The sequence below is a fragment of the Talpa europaea genome (genome assembly GCF_964194135.1).
Source record: "Talpa europaea genome assembly, chromosome: 8".
NCBI lineage: Eukaryota > Metazoa > Chordata > Mammalia > Eulipotyphla > Talpidae > Talpa > Talpa europaea.
The window spans coordinates 25,535,856-25,560,495 of record NC_140075.1 but is presented as its reverse complement, the minus strand read 5'-3'; the positions used below and the strand labels follow the sequence as shown (position 1 = coordinate 25,560,495).

General features: G+C 41.4%; 1 protein-coding gene across 2 annotated transcripts in view; it reads right to left on the bottom strand.

Annotated features, from left to right (window-relative positions):
- The window catches only part of FMN1 (formin 1), a gene marked incomplete at both ends in the record, with an annotated part of 376,429 nt that extends 352,109 nt beyond the window's left edge, over positions 1 to 24,320 (bottom strand). For both annotated transcript variants that reach the window (XM_084239702.1, XM_084239703.1), the window contains one exon: positions 22,466 to 24,320. In XM_084239702.1, the coding sequence (XP_084095828.1) occupies positions 22,466 to 24,320 (1,855 nt within the window). The remainder of the gene's footprint in view (positions 1 to 22,465) is intronic.
- Between the last annotated feature and the right edge of the window lie 320 nt (positions 24,321 to 24,640).

Below are 24,640 nucleotides of genomic sequence, written 5' to 3'. Positions count from 1 at the left end.
TATGAAAGCTATGAGTTAGGACTCCCAAACCCACTCATATATCAGTGTCTACTGCATTATGCCATGTCCCTCCCTGTAGGAGAGGCTGATGGCCATAGCAGTGGTAGGGACAAGGAAAAGGGCCTACAGCAAACACCAGCTCCCAACTCTGCTCTGACACAATTGAAAGGCATCCATTCCCAGAGAGCTTCATGAAATGTCATACCATATCTACTCTGTCAGAGGGCTTCAGTCATCCCAGAGAATTTTGTCATCCTCACAGATGGAAAACAGATGGAGGGAGAGAGAAAGAGAATCACCCACAGAACAAATTCGATTTGAGAAAGGCTACCAAATCACTCTCTTAAACACTCACTGAGTGGAGAACAGCGGACTTGAAAGAACCTTCCTGCAAATCACATATTGAACCTTCTTATCTCACAGATAAGTATGAAGATATTTCTAGAAATTGACTTTAAAAGACCACCAGGCAATGTGGTTAGTGCAAAGTCAGGACTAAGAATCAGTTTGCTCCTAGGCAAAATGGAAAAACTTAAAAAGTTTTCATAAAATTTAAAATCAAGTTGTTTGTTCTTTTTTCTTTCTGAGAAGGATGTCCCTTTTTTTAAGTGTTGTAAGGGTCCCAAGGATGTCCCTTTTTTTAAGTGTTGTAAGGGTCCCAAAACTTTTTCTAAGGAATATTTCTAAATACACACAAAATAGAACCATATAATACACAAACACATTACCGCAACACAGCAATTATCAAAATTGCTTCACAAAGTTCTTTTCTTTAACTTAAGTGTTGTCAAATCATTCCCAGATCTTATATTTTTTTCACCCCTACTACACCAGGTTGCACCTCTTTAAAAATAAGGATCTTTTCTTTTATCAGTGAGTCTCACATTTTTGCTGCTTCCTCACCTCCATTTATTATTCAGTTGGCTTGGAGTGGGCTGAGAATTTTCATTTTTAATATATTCCCAGGTGATGTTGGTGATGCTAGCTGGAGCCCAGAATCTGAAAACTACTGTTTTATTTTCAGTTACTTCCTCAAATTGATATGTTCATAGAAACTGCAACTTTCAGTGAAACCAGTATAATGAAAACAGGTTCTTGAATAAGTCATTTCATTCAACATTGCCAGGATTCTATTTTTTCCCCATCAACATTATAACAAAACAATGTTGAACAAAACTACTTTAGGACTTGCTGTCTTCCCAATGCCATCATCCTATTTAACAGGTGAGCAGCTATTCTTTGCTATCACCTCTTGTTCATCCATATTCAATTTTCCCCATTGTCTCAAAAATTTTTTTTTACAGATGGTTTTTTCAAACAAAATCCATATATTACATTTGGGTGTCATATCCTTAAGTTTTTTATATATTTGCAAGTTTTTTTAATATATTTTTTATATATTTATATATTTGCCAGAACATTCTATCTCCACTCCCTGCCCCAAGCTGTCTCTCTTGTTCTATGCCTTATAAACTTCAAGTTACTAAAAGACTAGATCTTAATTATTTTTATTACAAGAAATGATTAACTATGTGATGTGAAAGAGGTGTTAGCTAACAGCACAGGTGGTAGTCACATTATTATTATATAAATATTTTTATTTTTATTTTATTTTATTTATTTATTTTTAAAGATTTATTTATTTTTATTTATACAAGCACTGGGTACAGTCAGAAGCATGGGAGGGTGAGAGAATTCACCAGAGCCAGAGCGGGGAGCAGAGCAGGCAGAAGGACCGAAGTACACTGCTGAGGGGAGCAGCAGGCGGCAGGAGAGGTCCATGCGCCATGCGGGATCCTCCTCCGGTGGCCGGGAGCAGCCGGGGATCGAACAGGCGCTGCAGAGGCTGCGGGCAGCTTCGCAGCCCAGTGCTCAACCGCTGCGCCACCGGGGAGGCCCTATATAAATATTTTAAATCAACCCTCTGTATATCTCAAATGTGCACAATGCTACATAGCAGTTACACATGAGTTTTTAAAAAAGGAGGAAAGGAAAAAGCCCAGTATAGTCCTGCTCATGTGTTTGCTGGCTTCTGGTGGTGTTTAATTTTTTTTTTTTTAAGATTTACTTATTTATGCATACAAGAACTGGACTACAGGTTAGAGGTGAGGAGGTGAGAGGATTCACCAGAGACAGAGCGGGGACCAGAACAGGCAGATCTACTGAAATACACTGCTGAGAGAGCAGCGGGCAAGACAGGAGAGGTCTGCTGCACCATGTGGGTAGCTCCCTGGTTGGGGATCAAACTTGTGCTGCAGTGGCTGCGGGTAGCTTCATAGGTTGTGTTTTAACTCCTTGTGCCACCAGGGAGGCTCTTGGTGGTGTTTAACTTCTTTCTCTAGCCCCCACAATTCCTGTGAACTGAAAGTCAGCCCTATATATTAGTACATCCATGTCTAATTATCTATAGATTCAGCTCTTTAGCAACAATACTCTAAGATGGGGTGTTTGTAGTAAAATGATGGTTTGAGTCTTAAATGCAAGTATGGGATGTATGTCTCTATAATGTTTAGAACCTACATTTTAAAACACTACCTTACCATTTTAAAATAATCTATACCTTTTATACTAAAACACACCTTCTTCACTTGAAACTTCATGGATCCTTTTTATTTCCCCTAATGGGAAAAATATTATCTCATGTGCTCAGTAAGCCACACACCTAGAACCTAGTTCTTGATCATACTGGTCAGTTTACACACTCAACCCAACTATAATGAATCTATACACAAATAAATGTGATCTGATGAGGAAAATAATTTGGTTTCTAACCAACCAAGGCTGTGGTTCATAGCTACTAAAATGTTGAAACCCACCTGTGAGCTACTCAAGATTCCACAGAAATGTCCTCAGCACACCCCAAACAGGAGGAGCCTCCCTCTCCAACCAGCACAATTCCCCAGGAGGCAGGGAGTATTCTGGTAGGACACCTGAGTTGGGGAAAACAAAGCAAGCTGCTTGGGGATGGAAAAGGTGAAGAGAGTAAACTAGCAATGTCATTCTTCCTCAGAATAAATTCTGGCTTATAAGATCTAAAATGCATCAATGTATGGCACTTTAGGTCATTTTGGCAGATTAGACATGCATCAAAATGGTTTATATTGGCAAAATTACCTTTTTGTCATCATAGAGCCCTTACCTAATGGAGCAATTCTTTTTCTTTTTTTTTAAAGATTTATTTATTTATTTATACAAGCACTGGGTACACTTAGAAGCGCGGGAGGGTGAGAGAATTCACCAGAGCCAGAGCAGGGAATAGAACAGGCAGAAGGACCGAAGTACACTGCTGAGGGGAGCAGCGGGCGGCAGGAGAGGTCTGCACGCAATGTGGGACCCTCGCCCGGTGGCAGGGGAGCAGCTGGGAATCGAACCGGCGCTGCAGTGGCTGCGGGCAGCTTTGCAACCCAGCGCTCAACTGCTGTGCCACAGGGGAGGCCCCTAATTGAGCAATTCTTAAAGACAAAAATTCAAAGAAAAAAATGGAGAAGGAAAATACCCAAATCTACACTGATACAAGACCTTTTTCAGTGAATTGCATTTCTTTCTCTGTGCGTGCACACACGCAAACACACAAACACACACAAGATGGTGGGAGAAGCACAGACTCCTAAGGGTTAAATGAAAGGCCTAACCATTGGAGATACGTAATAAATGTTAATTCCCCAGGTCTCATTTCCTGAAGCGAGCTTGGCTCTGGAAATTGACTAACAATGAACAGATTCTTCCAATCTCCTTTCTCGGTGATATGGAGCAATAAAAAGGATGAGAGAATATTTTGGTAAATGCAGGCAGAGATAATATAAGTTGTGTACAGTAGAGGAAATTTTTTCAATCATTCAGAAAAACAAAAACTTGTAGTTGTAATAATCAATTCTGACCAGCAGTGGAGCACAGACCAAAAACTTATTTTTGGATAAGAATCTTCATGGGCAGCAATGCAATGCTTCAGGAATGCAAAGTCACATGTATCGATCCAGTAAACAAAGCTGCTAGAAAAATCAGCAATTTTTAATGTTTTTATACTCATTTAAAAAATTAATCCTCATGTAATGCCATTCTGTAAGACAACTGTTTATTCTGGTTTCATTGTCCTGGCCACCAAAATCTTGTTTACAATAATTAGGTTAGGCCTGTTAATTTGTTAGAACATTACCCAGGGCAAGGACTATTTTTTAACTTATGACTTTACAGTCATTAAAATTATAAAAGACATGGACAATAAAAGAATTAATGATGAAGAACTATGTACAATTCAGTGCACATTAATCTAAGCATAGAAACAGTAAATTATAAATGATATGATTCAGTGAGTTTTAATAGAAAGTCCTAGATCCTCTTTATAATAAACCAGTTGTAAACCCTAGTGTGTCGTCTGATATGGAACATACTTCCTCATCCATTGCCAGGAACTGCAGTCATCCCTTGCTGAGGGCAGCCTCCACTGGTTTTATTTGTTCCTTTATATAAGAAACATTATGAACATGGCAGAAAATTGTAAATCTCTGCTTGTAAAATTAAATAATATTCCTTTTAAGAACCAAATCTTTATCATCAGATTTGGAAGGAGGTTTGCTTCTTCCCACAAGCTCTATAAAACATTTACTATCGAATGTATTTATGCTATAGGTGCAGGCAATGCAAAAGACAAAACCCTCTACTAAAGAAAGTCACAATCTACTAATTCTCCTTTCTAGAGGATCCTGCCCATTGGTCTATTCTGACGCAGATATCCAGCCATTTTGCCATGCTGTTTCTACACAAGTGAGAGGTGGGGAAAGAAACCATATTTTGTTGTGGAAATCAGAACATGTGCTTTTATCTTCATGAGCATATCAAATTATGATCATTTTGAACATATAATCAAAAAGTAAGTCTGGGGCCTCCCTGGTGGTATAAGGGGCTAAGTCTCTGCACTACGAAGCTATCTGCAGCTTCAGCAGCACGAGTTCAATCCCCAGCCAGGGAGCTACCCACATGGCGCAGCAGACCTCTCCTGTCTCACCTGCTGCTCCCCTCAGCAGTGTATTTCAGTCAATCTACCTGTTCTGTTCCCTACTGTGTATCTGGTGAATCCTTTCATCCCCTGCACCTCTGGACTGTACCCCAGCTCTTGTAAACATAAATAAATAAATCTTTAAAAAAAAAAGTCCTTTGAATACACACATGCTAGAATACTACCAGCAAAGTGCTCAGAGTTTCATGAGGCCAAGAGGAAAAGCAGAAGGTCAGCTCTGAAAGGAGAAATTCCAGCAGCAATTCCAGTATGTAGTTTCACCTGGAACACCTTCATTGTGTGATTGATCACCATGTGCCTGGCACTGTGCAGAACATGACATCAATCTCGCAAGAACCCGTGATGTCCATTTTGTTAAACTATAGATATGAAAAAACTGAAACTAAGAATGGTTTTATTACCTGCTTTAGAGCAGCAGAATTCAGATTCAAATACAGTTACAGGATGTGTCACTGTGAGGGGGTACCCTTGCCATGGCCATGGGAATGGGGGCCATTTTCCCTGCCCCCCTTGTGTGCTGCCAACATCTCAGATGCCTTGGACTACAGCTCCCAGACTGCATGAGACAAACCTCCTGAGAGAGCCGGCAGCCAGGAATGAGGAAGGAAAGAGGCAGATATATACTGATGTGGAATGGAGAGGAAGTAGAGACTTGGGAAGACTGTACCTGGCCCTTGCTCTTGGTCACTTTAGCGCTTTCGGCAGGCAAACAATGGCAGCTGTCATCCTGGCCCTCTGGTGGATTCAGCTTGTATGGTATACTTTGACCCTCCTTCTGTCCCAGCTCTCTGGGACCACTTAAGTCCCTTCCTGTGGTTGCCTGCTGGGAGGTGCCTTGAACTTGTTCTCCTGGCAACTCTGCAGCTCTGTGCCCTGCCTGATCACTAGGCATTTGGCTATGAGGGGGATGAGCGATTTCAGAGTTTAATCATGAGTCTGTTATTTGGAATCCCCCCTTTCTCTCTCTCTCTCTCTCTCTCTCTCTCTCTCTCTCTCTATATATATATATATATATATATATATATATATATATATATATGCTTCTTGCCAATTAAAAATCTTCATGCACATTAAAAGTATATTTTCCTTGCCTTTATCAGGTGGCATGAACTCTCAGAATGGGCCCCTTATAAGTTTGGGGACCCTGAGCACCCCTAGTTTCACCCCCCCTAAATTGGTTTTGGTTACTGACCAAAAATGAGCTTCCCAGTAACAAAATAACCACCCAGGTCCTTCTATAATGCCTCTCTCAAACCTCAGATGCATCCAGTCAAGTACAGATAAATCGTAAGATTTGAACAACTATAATTCAGATAGTTTTAAAAAAATCATAGTCTGACCAAATGAAGCATATAAAATACATATATGAAGATTAAGGAGTGAGATTCCTAGAGACCTTACAGAAAGACAAGATAGCACTTTAGCTATAGATGACTTTTCAAAAAAAATAAGAAAACCTTATTTGTTAAGCAGCACTCCAAGCAAATACACACACACACACGCACACACACACACACACACACACATGAATTCATGCAGAATTTGCAAAGACAAGCAAATTCTGGATGAATCCTCTGTTATTACAATTGCAGAACCAAAATATTTGCAGCTAAAAGATGCTCCAAAGTTTATCATCCTCAGAGGTTTATTCTAAGTTTCTCATTTTACCAGTGAGAAAATGGAAGTCTAGGGAGATTACTAATGATATTTCAATTACTATATAAGATTATTATGCTTAACAGAGACCTAATCATAATTTACTTAATGGGCAAATAAAAAGTTAATTATTAATGCTACAGAGGTCACCAGACAATTGCTTCTTGGGGAAATTTCAAGAGCTCTAAACCAAGTACCTGAAGTATGTTTTGCAAGACAGAGTCACTGAAAAAGTCAAATAAGCTTCTTGTTACCTTTAATTTGGTGCCAGATACTAGTTAGAGAAAGTGAAAGAACCAAAACTGAAGTTAGAAGATCTGGACTGTTCTAACCACAAAACAGTTACAGCACTTTTGATGGAACCTCACTTTGATTATTTACACTATCGTCAAAGTGCTCAACCACAGGATCTCTCATAGCTTTAATAGTTTGTAATCACTATAAGTGGTGACAAATATCAACTACATCATATACTCCCATGTGAAGTTGTAAAATTTCCTCTGGATTTAAAAAAAAATTAGAAATTTTTCAAATGCCTTGAGGGTGTATGTTTCCAAAGACTTCGATTTCCTGAAGGAGATATTTTATTTTTTAAAATATGTCAACATATTTTATCTCTCTAGGCAAAGTATTCTTCTTTCATTTTTTCAGGACTAAAAATAAATCCTGAGAGTACGACTAGGGAGGAATACACCTGGGAGAAAAGCAAGGAAATAACAAAGAAAAACAATACTTCTATTGTCCTTTGCAACTTGTCATCTAAAAGAACCAGCTTATCTGTTTATCCTCTTTAATTAAATTGAGGGTGGTGACCACATTTAACCATATGTTGCATTGCAGGTAGTGATTAATCTAAAAATCTTTTCAAAAACAGTTTATCTGGAACCAATTTTTTTTAAAGATTTTATTTTTAATTTATACAAGAGCTGGGGTACAGGTCAGAGGCATAGGAGGGTGAGAGGATCCACCAGAGACAGAGTGCAGAACAGAACAGGCAGACTGACGAAATACGCTGCTGAGGGGAGCAGCGGGTGAGACAAGAGAGGTCTGCTGCACCATGTGGGTATCTCCCTGGCCCGCAGGGAGTCAAACCCATGCTTCAGAGGCTGCCGAAAGCTTCACAATGCTGCGCTCAACCCGCTGCACCACCAGGGAGGCCCTATCTCGAACTAATTTGAGGGCATATTTCAAAAAGAAAATGAGCAACCTTTACAGAGCATTTGACTTTTTAGCTCTCAATTTGAAGAGGTATCATATCCTATGAAAAAAGCCCAGGGGACAAGGAACTGGCCCATTTGCCCATCTAATCTGCATTTACTAGTCAAGTGCTAGAGGCACAGAAAATCTGATGTGTATAAAATAGGTTCTTGTTTTAGTTGTCATTTCCTTAACTGCTTGTGAGGAGAAGCATAGCTTCATACATTCATTCATCATCCAGTCTTACTCTTAAGTGAACTATCTTCCTGGCCCATTTCTTTCCTCTGGGGTAGTTTGCCTTTTCATTAATTTATATAAAATCTTCATATATTTTGGATGCTAATTCTTTACCAGTCATATGTGCTGCAAATATCTTTTCCCAGGTTTTCTTACAACAGAGTTTTAAAAATGACATCATTTGTCAGAGTCAAGTGATTTTAATTTTATATTACTTAATATAGACAAACCCACCAATAATCATTTTTAGTTTGTGCTCTTAAGAAACCCTTTCCTAAGCCTTGCACATTTTCTATTAAAAGCTATAAATCTGGGCCTTCCTGGTGGCGCAGGCAGTTGAGCACAGTGCTGTGAAGCTGTCCGCAGCCTCTAAAGTGCTGGTTCGATCACTGCCGGCCTCGAAGCAACTCACATGGCGAGCAGACCTCTCCTGTCTCGCCCGCTGCTCCCCTCAGCAGTGTATTTCGTCAGTCTGCCTATTCTGTTCCCCACTCTGTCTCTGGTGAATCCACTCACCTTCCTGTGCATCTGGCCTATAGCCCGGCTCTTGTATAAATAAAAAAATAAATCTTTAAAAACAAAAAGCTGTAAATCGTTGCTTTTCACATTTTGGTTCTAAACCTACCTGAAATAGATTTTGTACAAGTATAAAGTAGTGCCAATATTATTCTTTTCTTTCCATATGGGTAACCAATTCTCCCAACATCATTTATAGTGAATAATTTATCCTTTCCCAGTCTATACAATGTCAGCAGTTATAGGGAAACATACTGTGTGGAGGTATAGAAGGCAGTGCTTTTGGGAACACCACCAGGAGAGCAACAAAGGAAGGGTAGGGCAGGAGGTGGAGCTGCAACAGAGGCCTGGGCTGATCACACAGGGTGCTCGGAAGCTGGACTGGCACTTTAGAGTTGTGCCCCACAAGGCAATGGGACTGGGATTTTACCTCCTCATACCTAAATCCATCATTGAATGGCACTGCCGTGAGGAGGGAGCAGACATGGAAACTTGGGCAGACAGCTCCCTTAGGCAAAGGGCAGTACCTGGGGAGGGACTCAGCTGAGAGCCATCAGCCAGCAACATTCTGGCAACTGAGAAAACCAGGTCCTTGATCTTACTAGGGGCATCCAGGTGGCAGACACATACCATCCACTACTTGACCTCTGTCATGTATCCCCTTTCCGATTGCATTGGCTCACTCTTTTTTTAGATTCTTTTTCCAATGAAATAATCTCCAAAATGTCTCCTTTCTGGTCTTCACTTTGTAACCTAATTTGTCAAGAGCTACCTTCCAATGTGTACCTGTAATTAGATACCAAACTCCAGATTTATCAGACTATGGAGAGTACAGGAGCACATTTGCTCCCTTGATGTGAATGTATCTGTTACTAATGCAACCTGACTTTGTGTTTTAGATGACCGCATTCCCCAACTGGCTCAAAATCGATGTGTTGCCAACTAAAACTGAAATGGGAGTCTCCTAGGTCCTTCACTTGTAAGTGGATATTTTAATCTAAATGCAGGATGTTTCTAGTATCCTTTTGACTTTAATCTTGTTCCATTTAGCAGAGGAAGAACTTAACAAGCTTTGATTCTGTCATCTAACACCTCTCTTCATTTCAGTTTTTCTGCACAGTTGGTCAGGCATGACAACAGGACCTTGAAAAGAAAAAAACCCACACAAGACAGGGAGCTGTAATGAGTCCTGTGACTCATGATACCTTTCTACATTTTGAAAAAGGTCCATTAATCAATACTCTGACTCGGCCTGCCTGGCTGGCTGCAGAATGAATGTATGTGAATATAGAATTGCCTCCCCAGTCACTTGGGGCAGAAACCTTGAACTGATCCTGTACTGTTGTCTCCCCCAACTGCTGAGCCAGTCAAATGCATCTAATGTTGAGTCCACATTATTACCTTATTACCATGTGATATATTACAAGACCATTACAGACCCATTGGATTCTTACCCCCATTTTCAATTTATCACTTTCTCATCTTTTGCCTTGAAATACAAAGTTATTAGCTTTATTGGTTCCCCACCTAGAAGACATGACAGTAAACCTGCCTCCAGGGGAAAGGAGAACACAAATGCAGTTTCCCAGGATGTTGTCTGCAGACAATGTCCATATAACTTTGGATTTCTTTGGCATAGGGACCCACTGAGCTCACTAAGGGTAACTGAAAAATGATTGCTGTTATGGGGCTGCCATTTTTAATCATAAAAACAATTCCCTACAATTGTACAGCACTTTCATGCATACTGCCTCATTTAATTTTCAAAGGAACTCCGAAAGAGTGACATTACTAACCTCTTAAGTGTGTGAGTTGGCTCTCAGCCACAGGTACATAATTAGTAATTGACAGAGGCAGGATTTGAACTTGGGTTTCCTGATTTCCAGGCAGGGGTTTCTTCCCTAAGCTAGTCAACTGAAGAGTTCTGTGACTTACTGTTTGCTTAGCATGAAACAGAAAAAGTCACCAAAAGACAGGTGAGTTCTGAAAGGGCAGCCGCCAAATCTCTGACAGGATAATATTGACCAAAGGACATAAGGAAGTGATTTTCTCCATTAACATAGAGGCTAAGATTCAACCATGGCTGTAGCAAAGAGACAAATGCTTTTCTGCTTCAGGCTCTTTGTGAGATTAGTCAAAACTTTATCATATGATTTTCCATATTTGCTCTTAAAGGAATTAGAAAGGTGGCAACAGAACTGCAGTGATCATCTTTATAATAAAGCTACAGGTGTGTGACCGTAATGCTTTAATAAGTAGACAAGTCCAATAGCTCCACCAATATTTGCTGATAATACAACACTAGCTATAAAAGCTACATACTAAAAACCTCATGGAAGCTTAAGTACAATTTGGAGAAATTGCATCTTGGACCACATGGCAGCAGCTGGCTCTTGGTAGGCACAGTATTTATTTGAAGACATCTGTATTGAGGCCAGAATGGTTAATATTATGATTGATGGTAAAGAAGTTGTAATCACAGCAACAAATGGCAGACAAGGAAGTGTTCAAGAATAGCATTCTACCTTTCTTATTAAAGCAATGCAGGCTAATAAATGTAAGACATTTTTTCAAGTTTCCAGCTGTGACTAAAATTGGTGCTTGCCAGAGACTGCACTTTGCTAACCACTGTTCTGTCCCACATCGACCCTCCTGCAGGTTCTTACCATTCCATCTCATTTTGCCACTGGTGAATCTCTTGTACACAATAAACAAAAATATGCCCAAAACTACTTAGCTATTATAAAGAGTCAGCATATATATACATATATAAGATAGGCCATAAGCAATACGCAATGTGATGCCAACTACTGAAGATACAAAGAATACAGCTTAGTCTCTACCCCCATGGACTAAATATTCTAAAAAGACATGTAAACAAATAATCAAATATAATGTGATAAATATCATGTGTAAGTTCCATGAAAGTAGAATGAAAATGTTCTTTCTGCGGTGAGGGGAATAACAAGGCTTAAAATGGAAGAATGAGGTTATTTTTCAAACTTTTTATTTTGAAATAATTTTCAACTTACAGAAAAGCTGAAAAGAGTTCTCTACACCCTTCACATGACTTCCAAACATTAAACAAAGGTTGATATCAGCTTGCAAGGTCAGAACAGGTTTTTAAGTATTCATAAGAATTTATCAGAGTATTCCTCACAGAAAAATAAAGGCATGATTAAAATTACTGAGAAATGAAATACTAATACCTAAACATTTTTGGAGAATTATTTTCTATTCACTGTGTTAGGTCCTTTAAATGCATGATATCCCTTAACCTGTACAATAACCCATAACTAGTTAATACATTCCCTACTCTATAGATATTATTACCACTCTCATTTATAGATGAGGAAATTGAGGCAGTTGTCCATCTTTTTGGTTGGTAGCACAGTTTGGATATGACACAAAGATGATCAGCGTTAGCACCGACATTCTTACCCAACATACTCTGATTAGTATGATCCAGATAGGAAAAGTAGGAAGAACAAAGTTCTGCTAGAAGCAGCAAACGATAAGAACAGGAGAATGGTGAGTCTCACAGAATGGAAAGATACTAACTGTGGTAGGCAGAATTCTGAAACAGTCCCCTCGATTCCTGTCCCTCAGTGGACATTCCCCCAATAATTCCTCTCCTTGAACCTGTGAATATGCATATAGCTCCCACTGCATATACTTTCCATATTCGGTTATGTTATATGGCAAAGAGGTTTTGCCAATGTAATGAAGGCCCCTGTTGTTCTCACATAGTCCTCCTGATTTGGGGCCTCAAATTTTCATGCCATTTTCTAGGTATACCAGTTCCTTTCCCAGTCTAGACTTCTGCATCCTTCTCTGCTAGGTAGTGAGAGGAGTTTTATGAGCAAATTAATATGACTTAAATGGTGCATAGCTTTTAGATATCAGTCATGGGACCTCAACACGCATTTCCATTATACACAGGTGTACTAGCAACAATGCTTTCACACAGAACTTCAATGGTGAACACCAGGCAGTCAGCAGGTGGGCCTTGGGGGAACCTCTGAATCAAAGCCAAGTGAGCTACAAGGACTTCCCAGCCATCTGGTTCACCCACGTATTGAGTCATAAATTGTATCTTGGTGCAAATGTGCTAGCCTTTGATCATTCATAACACAACATGGTTAATCTGTGATCAGCGAAATGCATGAAACATTAACCGCCTCTGGTTTCCATCTCGAGTGTGATTGCTTGACTCCCCCCAGCGACTGCTTTTGACAATAAGATTAAGTCTCATTTTAAGATTAAAAAATATTTGTTCTGGTAAAATCGATCATGGTGTCAAGTTACTCTAATTACAAAAAAAGTTCCTTTGTTCACAAAAATCACGAGACTTTACGGACCAAATATCATTTAATTTCATTCCTACCCTCTTAGTACATTCAGCTTCTTATGTAGAGATAAATAACTTTTTTTTTCAAATATCTAGTTATTTAGTAGAAGAACTGGGGAGTAGGCCAGATGTGTGGGGGCGAGGGGGATGAGAGGATTCACCAGAGACAGAGTGGGGAGCAGAACAGGCAGATCTACTGAAATACATTGCTGAGGGGAGCAGCGGGAGAGACAGGAGAGGTCTGCTGCATCATATGTGGGTCAGCTCCCTGGCCAGGGATCTAACTCAGGCTGTCACAGTGGTCAGAGTAGTGATGGTGTTGAGACTTAACCCCGTAGGCCACCAGGGAGGCTGAGAGATAAATAATTTTAAGGTTAGTTTAAAAATAGATTATCATCTGCCAAAATAACATGATAATCATCACATAACATGGCATGAAACCAGTTTCATTCTGTTTAAGAAAAGACAAATTGGAAAAACTTGCCCATTAATATTTTGCAGGTCAAGTTTTCTCATCACTCATCTACTCTTACTCAATAAACAGTCATTGAATACCAGCCATGTGTTCATCACTGAACCAGATTTCAGGGAAATAATGACAAATGTGACACCATTCCTGTCTTTGAAGAGGTCTTTTTCAGAAATAAAAATAAGGAGACATCTGTTTCAATTCTAGGTGTTCTATTGCCAGCAGCAATAGCTGTGAATGAAGATGAGACACCCAGAGCACAGCAGGCGCAAACCTACGGCACTCTCCTGCGTGCCCCACCAGCCAAGGGATACCCAGTGACCCTGTCCTCCCAGGGCAACATGACACAGCCATGCCTTATCACTTGTACATTTGTAGGGTAAAGAAAATATCAGGCTTTTCTGCCCTTCCGCCATCAGGATAGATGATGGATCCTTGTCCTGAATGCATGCCTGAAGGCGGGCACCTGGAATAGGGTGTGGGCATAGGTAGATGGGATTCAGCTGAGCTAAGACTGTGCTTTTAAGGGCGGCGTCACGGGGACGCCAGCAGCAGCAGTAGAAGCCGAAGCAGCAGAAGCCGAAAGAGAAGCCGACAAAGAAGTAGCAGAAGCAGAGAGAGAAGCAGAGAAGGCCGGAGAGCCCAGATAGAGTGAAGACTTGCTGGGGGCTGGGAGGCCTGCCAGCCTGCCAGCCTCCCAGCCCCCCAGCCAGCACCCCTGCCTGCCATATGCCTCGTGAACCCCAATAAAAACCTGCAAAACCACTGAGGACTCTGACTCCTCCTTTACCCGGTCTGCATGGAATCAGAAAACCCGCCCTGTGTCCAGGTCCTGCCTTTACAACATTATAGGGTTGTTTTTAATTAAAGCCAACAATCACAATATGTAGTCAATCAACACATGTTGAGTACCTTGTGACAATGCAAATCATCTAACCAAAGCATAAGATAGCATCCAAAAGCTTGATGGGAACTCAAGATTGACAAACAAAACACTGAGAGAATATTATATATAAAATAAAAACATAAAGCACAGACAGACAATCGAGGTCCAAAAAATCTACTGTCTTAACAACAAAAAAGTTGTCTGAAAATCAGTAGGGATGGACAAGATTATTATTAGTTGCAGAAATTGAAAGTTTTGTAGAGGGAAGATGTGACTTCAGATGATTCAGAACAAATTGGTAGAAAGAAAGGGGACCTTTGTTTTCCTTTTTTCTATATATCCATTCATTCATTCATGATTTCATATTGGAAGTACATTAATATTAGAAATGCAATTACAAATTTTTTGTTACTTATTATTTCAACAATAACTACTCCTCCCCCCCCCGGTTAAATTCAAAAGCTATTGAATGAACTAGTTTTTAAGCTAGATTCTATGGGGTATATATCAGAAGTATCATATATGATCCTCACCCTCAAGTTTTTATTACAAGTAATCCAAAATTAACCTACACAAAACAAGAAGAGATCAAGATGTTATATAAGTTAATTCACTTTTTTTTTTAAAAAAAGAAGCAAATGCAGCAGCTTTAATTGGAAGCAAATCAAGAAATCCACAGAGAATAATGAGGTGCAAGCTATTATTTGTAACAGAAATTCATTACTTTGGATAACACCAAAAAGAGTAGATAATTAAAATCTTTGTTGATCCTATCAACCAACAATGATCTGTAATTATAATAGTGATTATTTTCTAATGTTTTATGAAGTATTTTCATCAACATCACTTGATTCTCAAAAAAACTCTATGAACATGTTATTATTCCTTTTAGCACTTATAGTCAGGGGAGTAATAACAGAGCACATATCCCAGATGAGTCTGCTTCTGCCAATTTGAGTGCTCCCTTCCCCCCTCCCCCCAACACACCAATTTCTCCTAATCATTCTGGGAATCAGATGTGCTCATCTCACAGAAGCAATCGCCCAACACCACTACAGTACTCTCGTTCTGGCTGCTAACAGTGACTCTTTTTTTGTTTTTAATGGTGAAATTAACTTATTCAGAAGTAAAAACAAAACACCCAGGAGACACACCCAGTCCTTACCTCCTTCCTCTATCCGTGATATCAATAAATAAGTTTCTCCAATCCCAAATAATTACTACAAACCTCCTCTCCCCAGTGGCCATCATCAACCTCCACTATGATTCAGGGGCTGTCCCAGGCCTGACATACAAGTGTTACAGGGGGAGGAGTATTTACACTGCCAGGGCCACACATGCCCCTGCCTGCTGAAGGTGCCTCTTGATGCACCTGGAATTGTCACCAGAACTGCTACTGCAAAGGTGCCAGATGTGATGCCCAAGGCACTATTGCCTGCCTCGCCCACTTCTTAGGAGAAGGAAAAAAATCTTCCTTCTACCCTGTTCCCTGTGACACTACTTCAGCAGCACCTGGAGTAGTTCTCTCATCCACAGTTTGCCACACTCTAGTAAGCAGACCCTGCCTTCAATGTCTTAAGAAAATTTTAGTAGAATTACTCTTCAAACTTTCACACTGCTTTTTTACTGCAGTTCTTTCCCAATATGATCCAGGCAGGAGTCCTTACGGGCTGAATCAGCAGGAAATCCGGAGCATATACTGGACGCTGTTTTAGTGGTTTTCCTCCCCCAGGCTGGTACCTTCTCAAGTGTCCTGATTTCCTTAGGATGAGCTCTGCCTGTTGACAACCCTCTGGGCACTCAGGCAAAAGACTGTTGACAGGTCTAAGCATCTAATTATCCAGACATGCCTAGACCTATGTCTGAAGGGGAGATGGCACGCAGGCTCGAGCGCACGTGTTATTTGCTCTCTTTGCAAGTCCCCTGGGCTTACCTGGAAACTTGAATCACTCATGTGACTATTTCAGAGTCTTCCCTCCGAATGCCATGCTCAAATTTTAACTTAGGTTTAAAACTAACAACCCAAACCCATATCATAATATTTTAGGAAAAATGTGAAGCCTGGATGATGTACCATGTTGCATTAACACTGTGCCACATGAACCAAAGAAATAAGAATCTAAAAGTCTACAGCTCTCACTCACTTGCTTAACATAAAGTCCAGTCTTTTCTCGGCCCTCCCCCCACCAGTAATGCCCTGCAGTGGTTCCTGAGGTTTCCAGGGCTTGGGCATCTTTTGCCCTTGCCACGCTTTTGCTCTGTCACTCTGCCATCCTTGGGTGGCTAACACCCTCTTCCAGACCACTGAAGTCAGGGCTGTGCTCTCTCTCTGGTCAGCAGGAAAGCTTCTGCTTCTCTTAAAATTGTTGAGTTTCTGATGACAAAGCCCATTCTCCCTAAAGTGTAGGGATACACCTAAAAGGACGAGAAAATGTTGGGGCACATTTTGGCCCAGACTTGTTCTGCCATCATATTCTTCCTTCCACTGTGCACCCCTCCTGCACAAGAATCTTCAAGGACCTCATAAGTCATTCTACTTCCAATAAATATCTGAACCCCAATATGATCCAGCATCAAGTATTTTCTTCAAGACTCCAGGCCTATAGAGAACAATTTACAACCTTAGAAGTTTGTCCTTTTAATACCCCAACCAAAGATATATCGAAGCAAAAATGGTTGAGTTATGTGAAAAGAACACAGACAATAAATTTTTCTCCAAAACATTGAGTTATTTAAAACATGGTCTTCTCTCTTAGGTTTTCTAGTGGCTATTACTTTTAATCCTGCCATTTCTGTATCTTCAGAATTCCTCTAGATTGAAAGATGGAGCCTAGAGCCACAGACTACCACATTTGCTTTAAATCTTGTACTCTGAATTCAAGAATAGAAAACAGACAGGTGAAGAACAATTCAACAGCAGGTGCTATCTCAAACCATAATTGGATATAAATCTGGGGGGAAATTCACATACACAGAGTTTACCTAGGCTTTTAAAACATCAGATCTTGTTCATGGTGTTGGTATTTGATTATATTCCCTTCCAAAAAACAAAATTTGAATTAAAGAAATACTCATCGTTTATTGTATATGGAAACTGGCTTCAAAATACAAGTTGTCCATTGGTAGAAAATATGCTAGTTAGCTATTCTTAGTTTGAGATAATTGGGGAAGATATTTAAAAATTCTTTTTTGGGCTTTGCACAAAAGTCAAACAAGTACAAAGTGAGATCAATCATTGTTAAATACAAGAGCTTTGTTTATCAAAACCAAGTAAATTTTTTCTGAATTCTGCATCACAAGATCTTATTCTTTCACTTCCTCAGTGTTTGAACTTTAAAGAATAAAAGAGACAGTCAATCAAATCAAATTCAGAAGAAGAAAGTTCATAAACAAAGAAACAAAGCTCTACAATAATAACTTATTACCAAGGTAACCACCACTGTTCGGTAACAAAACATGCACCACACACACATTCTTCTTTAACCTGTTGCTCACTTAAAATACTATTCCATCTTTTGACATTTCTTGGTTTTTGTGGCTCAACTTATCAGCATCATCTTAACTCCCACCAGCCCCTCCAGATCCATTCTTGGCCCCACTCTTGGGCCTGGAAGGCTGACCTTGTAGATCACATCCACCAGCTCCCTTTATACTCTGCCTTGTTAGTTCAATTGGTTGGAGGTTGACCCGTTCAGTTACAGGAGGTTTCCAGGCAGAAGATCAAAGAAGATTGAGGTCAGGATATTTTTTCCCACAGCCTCTTTGTCTGTGGGTTGCCTCTACCACAGGTCAACTGCTTTTGTCACATGGTCTCTTGTTAAGTTCCCATCTGTATTCCAGGGACCAGTGCTGCCCATGTTCCCTCAGGCCCAGGGATCTGTTTCCTAGAGTATCCTGTCTAATCCAGAAGCCGTTCTAATTGCCTTCTTCTTTTGGTTTCTGGATTATGCTCTGTCCTTCCTCCATGACTGGTTCTTCTCAGGCATGGCTTTCACAGTTCTGCCTTTCTCTTTGCAGCAAAACTACATTCTCATGCTGAGTTTCGTGTCTTATTAAAGGACATGCAGAAAATACAGTAATTGTAGTTTATCCATAAGTCAAATGTATGCATTCTCTCTCTCTCTCTCTCTCTCTCTCTCTCTCTCCTCCCCTAACCTCTTTTTCTCTCTCTCTCTGAATTTCTTTTCTTCTTTAAAAAGCAGTCAAGCTCTCTAAAAATCATGCAGGTGACACATTCAGCACAACCCATGAACCATTGTAGAAATATGTAAATAAGTTAATGGTCTTCCCGAAAGCTTCTGGTTCCTTCCCCTTCACCTCATCTCCCCATTCACCTTAGATGAAGAATGTGAACATAATGGCTAGTCTCTTTCTACATCTGTCTCCATGATATTTAAAGTCAAATTAAACATATATACCCATATAGAAAGAAGGATGATAACTGTTTTTATAAACACTGAGAGCATGTGCTATAAAACTCTGCAACTTAGTAGTAAAGATTTAGTTCATCACTTTGATTAACTCCAGAATATTACAAAGTATAAATAAACTACAATTTATTAGCCATTTCTCTACTGATAGACTTTCAAATGTTTTCCAGCTGTTTTTGTCACTACCAACAACACTACAGTAAACAACCTTATGCACACACTGTCACCAGTGTACCTGTTTATACAAGTTAAATTCCTAACAGCATGTCTGTTAAACAACGTTACGTAGTTCCAGTTATGAGTCTCTTACTTTCTCAAAAGAATATAGCAACCCACTTCCTGATAATTTAATTCCTGCATTTTTTATATGGATATACTATGATACATGCAACGTTTGAACCTTATTTTCTTTAACATTAATTAAAGTTAATTTTCTATGTGCTTCATGCCCGCTCTATTAATCTTAAATGGCTGTGTATACCCATTAACGCAGTGACGCTTCTCTAAAATTTGATTGGAAGTGTATCAAACCTCAATACTAACATGGGAAGAATTTACATCTACTTCCCATAATATATGTCCATAACATTAGACATAATAAAACCTGTTACAAGTGCATCTCTAAGCTTTTAATCAGTTGACAATAACTACATCCTTTGATGGGCACGGAAATGATCAAATGATTCGTAACACCAAGAAGAACCATGCCTGGGGCGCATGCTTCCATCACTGCTCAGTGACTTCAATCAAAGGGAAAAAGATCATGAGATTACTCAGGGGGCACATGAAGCAAAAGGCACTTTCCTGAGTATAGTGAGCCAAGGTCCTTGTGATTCTTCTGATATCAAAACGGTCTATTACAGATAGATCAAAGGTTCAAATAAGCAAACAAAATGGATAAGAATCTCAGCCCCTAGCTCGGAGGACACTGCTCTGCAGGCTAACAAAGCTAGAGCCCCTCAAGGTTTGAGGAAACAGCACATTCCACAAGGCCTGGGGACTTCTACAGCACTTTCCATCAGCAAAATAAAGAACTATTTACAAAATGCAGTGATTTATTTTTACGAAATAAATCATTACCAAGGTGGGGGAGAGGGAGATACCTTGAGAGGCCAAATCTGGCCACCATTCACTGTTAGCATATTCTCTATGATCACATTACCACCAGACAAGAAATTGCTAGGAATGAAGAATTAGGACAATTACAAAGACAATAAGAGGTGGACCTAGAGTCTCTATAATATCGATATGCTATTTCCTGTGTGAATAGTAATTTTGGCTTGAACAACTTGAGCCTGGGAGAAGTGGATTTCACTCTTTCCTGGGAATTACTACTTTTGCCTATAATACTAAAGAGTTTTCCAACTGGAAATAGATCTGATTACTTTTGCCAGACTTAATCTCTTACTTGAGTAGTTAATGAGACCTTTCAATAATCTTAATCACATCACTTCAAAAAAATACCTAGATGCTATTTCCACAGGAAATCAGTGTTCACAGACCATAAACTCAACCTGGTTAATAGCTAACATGGGAAAAAGGTGGGAGTTGGATATAGTTTCACTGTTCGGTGAGGGTAAATGGATTATGCATCTGGCATCTGGGCTGCTGGAGACTGTCTCGAGACTTCTGCTGGGATGAGCTGGAAGGAGAAATAAGTGGAAAACAAGGCACCTGGAAGCAGAAAAATTCTCCCAGTACTGGCCCACTGGTTACAGGAAGCCAGTGAAGGATCCAGACTATAAAGAGGACTTACGGCCACAGAAAAGGGGAATTAAAGGGAAAAAGGGACAAGAGTACATGCTACCGATCAATTGTACTATGCAGGAAAGTCCCGCTTTTCATGCTATTCAAAGAAAGGCAGGATGACAAATGATGATGTTTGGGGGTCCTGGGGTGGGGGAGGGAGCTGTCCTAGGGGAGTGTCCCAGCAAAAAAGAAGCTAACCATGCCAGAAAAAAAGGGGGTCACTCCACATTCATATTCACCTTCCCCTTTCCAACCACTTTCACAGGGTTAGAGACACAAGTGGTCTCTTATAAGGGAATCCCTGTGATACTAATGACTGGTTCCTGAAAGTGCTATGAAGATTCCCAAGGGACTAAAGTAAAGGAACAATTGTGAGCAAGTGTGTGGAGCAGCCAGGGGAAGCAAGACCCCCAGTTGAACTTGCCATTCAGGGGGCTCATGGTCAGTTACCACAGAAACTGACTGTTCTCTGTGTGCCTGTCTTGACCCAGCTATAATGGGGCTTTTATAATATCTTTATTACATTAGAGAAAAAGGAAAATAAAATAAAAAGATAATTCCAAATCAGGGGATAAAAGGATTTACTGAAGCTTAGAGCATTTAATGCAATTTCTGGTTGAGGGGCACACACAATCCTAGAATTTGGTGTGATTTCTAAAAAGACCCTTCAGAGTCTCAGCAACCACTCCATCCCCATGCCTCCAAAAGTCTCTCATCTGATATTTGCAGAAAACCTCCTTTCTAACTATTTTGAAGGCTCCAGCATCCTTCGTCACCAGAGCTCTATGAAAAATGATGTTAAATCTACAATTCTATGACTTTTCAGGCAAAGAGGAATGGTTGTATTATAAAAACAACATGTATTATCAAACTAACACCAACATATTTCAAACACGATGAAAAGCATTCACCACATTTTAAAAAACCCACCCCTGCACCCGTGATTTAGAGAAACTTACAAAATGTCAAGGGTTGAAAGTATCCAGAAAGCATTTGAAATCCTTCTTTTCTATGTGTGTATTTTTGTCTTAAAAGTTTCAGGTGCTGTACCTCTCCCTTTAAGAGACCATGTTATGTTACGAGTTCATCGCTAGACAAAGCATTGACCATATGCTATGAAAGGGCTGAAAAAGAAGCCACTACACAATGACAGATAAGCCCTGGAGCCTCTGGTGACACTGGCCTGGAAAATGCCACAGGTACAGGAGTGGCACTGCTCACACACTGTTTTTTGTGGTCTTAGTGAACCCACTTACAATGTCTCCCAAGTTATTTTCATGTACAATTTTAAATTACATTAGTCGCAGCCAGATGAGCTCTTTGGCACCTTTTGCGTAAGAAATGATGTTATGCCAGTAACAGTAGTAACCCATAAATAGAACAGAACCTTGGAATAAAATTACTTCATACTTGTTTGAGAAATTTTTTTAAAAACAGAGTAAATTGAACCAAGTATTTTCAAAATGGACTGAATCCATCCTTCTGGTCAAACAAAAGTTTTTGTCATAAAATAATAACACTTATAAAGGTGATTACTAAAAAAAAACAAAAACACAAGAGCTTCATGAATTTCTGCAAACCCAAGCACTCCAGCAGCATGGAAGTCAAAGGGCCAATTCCCCAGTATTAGCATAAAAGCAGCAACGAGTTGCTGGCACTGTTACCTGGGAGGGTCATGTGCTAAGCAACCATGAAGACAGCTATAGAATATTCCCAAGTTAAACAATAATAATAAAATAAAGACATTTACAAGCTGTTGCTTCTGGAAGCAACAGCACCTCTGATGCGTAAGTCAACACCATCCTCATCCATCTTCACCCTCTCCTGGTTTTCTTGCTATAAGGTCAATTGACTACTAGGCCTAAGAAATGTTGGTTAATTGTTCATTAGCCAGTCCTTGAATAGCACAAATTTCTGAATCACCTGGAAACAGATGAAAAGCATTTTGAACCGGACTAACCTGGAGGTGACCGGGGCTGCAGCCAAGCTGTGGTCTTCCCGGGCCCCAAGCTCTTTCCCAAAAGTTCCCCGGGCACCAGCCGTGGTTGGCCTGCTCTGAGAGAGGCCGCGCTGGCTCCTTTGGTCTCCGTGACCTTTGCTGAGGATGACTCCAAGGTGTCAGCAGGGGGGTGCGCAAAGGAGGTAGCACTCTTTCTACCAGCAGAGTCATCAAGAATGGCTTCCCTCTCGACAGGCAAGGGAGGGACCCGGAGGATCCTGTGGTGTTGCTGAGGGCCAGGAAGCTTTGGAGAGGAAGGCGAGGGAACAGGTGACACCCGTTTGTTTGTGGGCTGAGAGGATGAATTATTAAATACCAGGCCGAGAGCTGCCAGTGCTGGGGGGGACAGCTTCTCCTCATAACCTCTGGGTTGTGAGGAATCAGGGCCTACACCGTGGGGCAGATGCAGAAACAAAGTTTTGTGGCCACTGACAGGCAGCCCTACTCTTTTCTTGCTCCTGGTGTCCGGGAGGGGGTGTGTGGCTGCTGTTTTGATAGGGAAGCCCAATCTTTTCCCCTCAGTGGCTTCATCTAACTTCTCGCTTTCTATAACCTTCCGGAGGACCTTGTTCACAGCCCCCTGGGTGCTGGCCAGCACATGCTCCCTGGCCGACCCCTGTGATGGCCTGTCCCCTTGCTGCTTCTTGTCCTGCTGCTTGGAACCAGGGGCTCCAGCCTCGGCTCTTGGGAGGGTGAACAGTTCTGCTCTGGGGATAAACTCAGCCTGGGTCCCGGGGCCAATGGAAATCCTTCCCTCACCCTTGGGATGTGTCTTAACTACTCTTTGCACCTGAGTGGACAGATCCTGGACTCTGGCCACCACTTTGGAAACAGGCTTCTTCCTGCAAGTCCGCTGAGTGGCCTTCCCCTTCCGGCCCTTCTCTGCCTCCGGGTGCTTCTCCGGGTCCTTGTGACTTTCAGATAAACCAGTTTGCTGAGGCAGCAGCCTGCGAGGCCCCCTCTGCAGCTCCCCAGCACCTCCAGCTCCTGACTCCTCAGAGCTGCAGTCAGAGGACAGCCCTCTTCTTCCAAGGCAGGTTTTCTCCAAAGCTGTGCCAAAGTTCCCAAAGCCAGAGTCAGAGTCCAGTGTCCTGGAGCTTTCTGGGGAGGCAGTCTCTCTCCTTGGGAGGGGAGAGGTACTTGCCTCATTTGGTAGCAAGGTGCCCTTCTCTTCTAGGAGGTGAAGGTTAGGCCTAGCTCTAGAATGAGGGAGAGAGTCACTGGAATAGATGTGGTCCTTGCCTGTCTGAGGAGCAGCTTCCTGGCCCCCACGCCCTTTCCTTCTTGCCCTCTTCTGGGGAAGGTCCTCGAAGCTCTCTCTCCTTCCACCAGACCTCCGGGGCTTTTTGTTCCCATGGACCCTTCTCTTATTGAGACAACCCACCGGAGTCTCCCCGTGCCAGTCGCCAGCATTCTGGAAAGAGTCGTCCTCAGGAGCCATGCTCACAGACAGCTCCGGCAGCTTCCCCTCCTGGTTCCCCATCGTAATCCCCAGGATGTGCTCTGAGCTCAGCAGATCGGCCAGCAGTCGCTCCCTCTCTGCCGTGAGTTTGTAGAGCTCAGCGAGAATGTCTTTCGTGGGAGTTTGCTTGAAAAATATGTCTCCTGGATATTCGTTCGGCTGCAGGCTGAGGCTGATGAAGTCTGACCCCTCCCTGACTTGGTAGCAGTTATGAAAACCCCTATTGGATTTGTCTAGAGTTACAGTGCCCTTGTATGAAAATCCTCTGATGTCCCCCCTTGGAAGATAGAAGCTGATGTAGCAGAGTTCTGTAATGGGCTTCTGCAATTGGAGGGTGCAGTGAGTGCCTTCCATTATGCCTACCTAATTATTCATGCCTCAGAGAGGCTGGCTGGTAGTCAGGCTTCCCAGGCTCCGGTGGTGAGGCATGTGATGGTGGCTACGCAGGGAAAGCAGCTGACAGTCATCTCCAGTAATGAGGCTGCCTGTTAGAGGAACAGGGGAGAAAGCAGCTGGACTAACAGAGCGTAAGCCACATACTGACATAAATCAAAGCATTACCATGACTTATATATCCTCTCTGACCGAGCTCAACCAACTCGAGGCATCATCATCCAGAAGGCTGACTGCGACCTCACACCCGCTCCTACCCCACCCTTGGCCAGCAGAGGTGT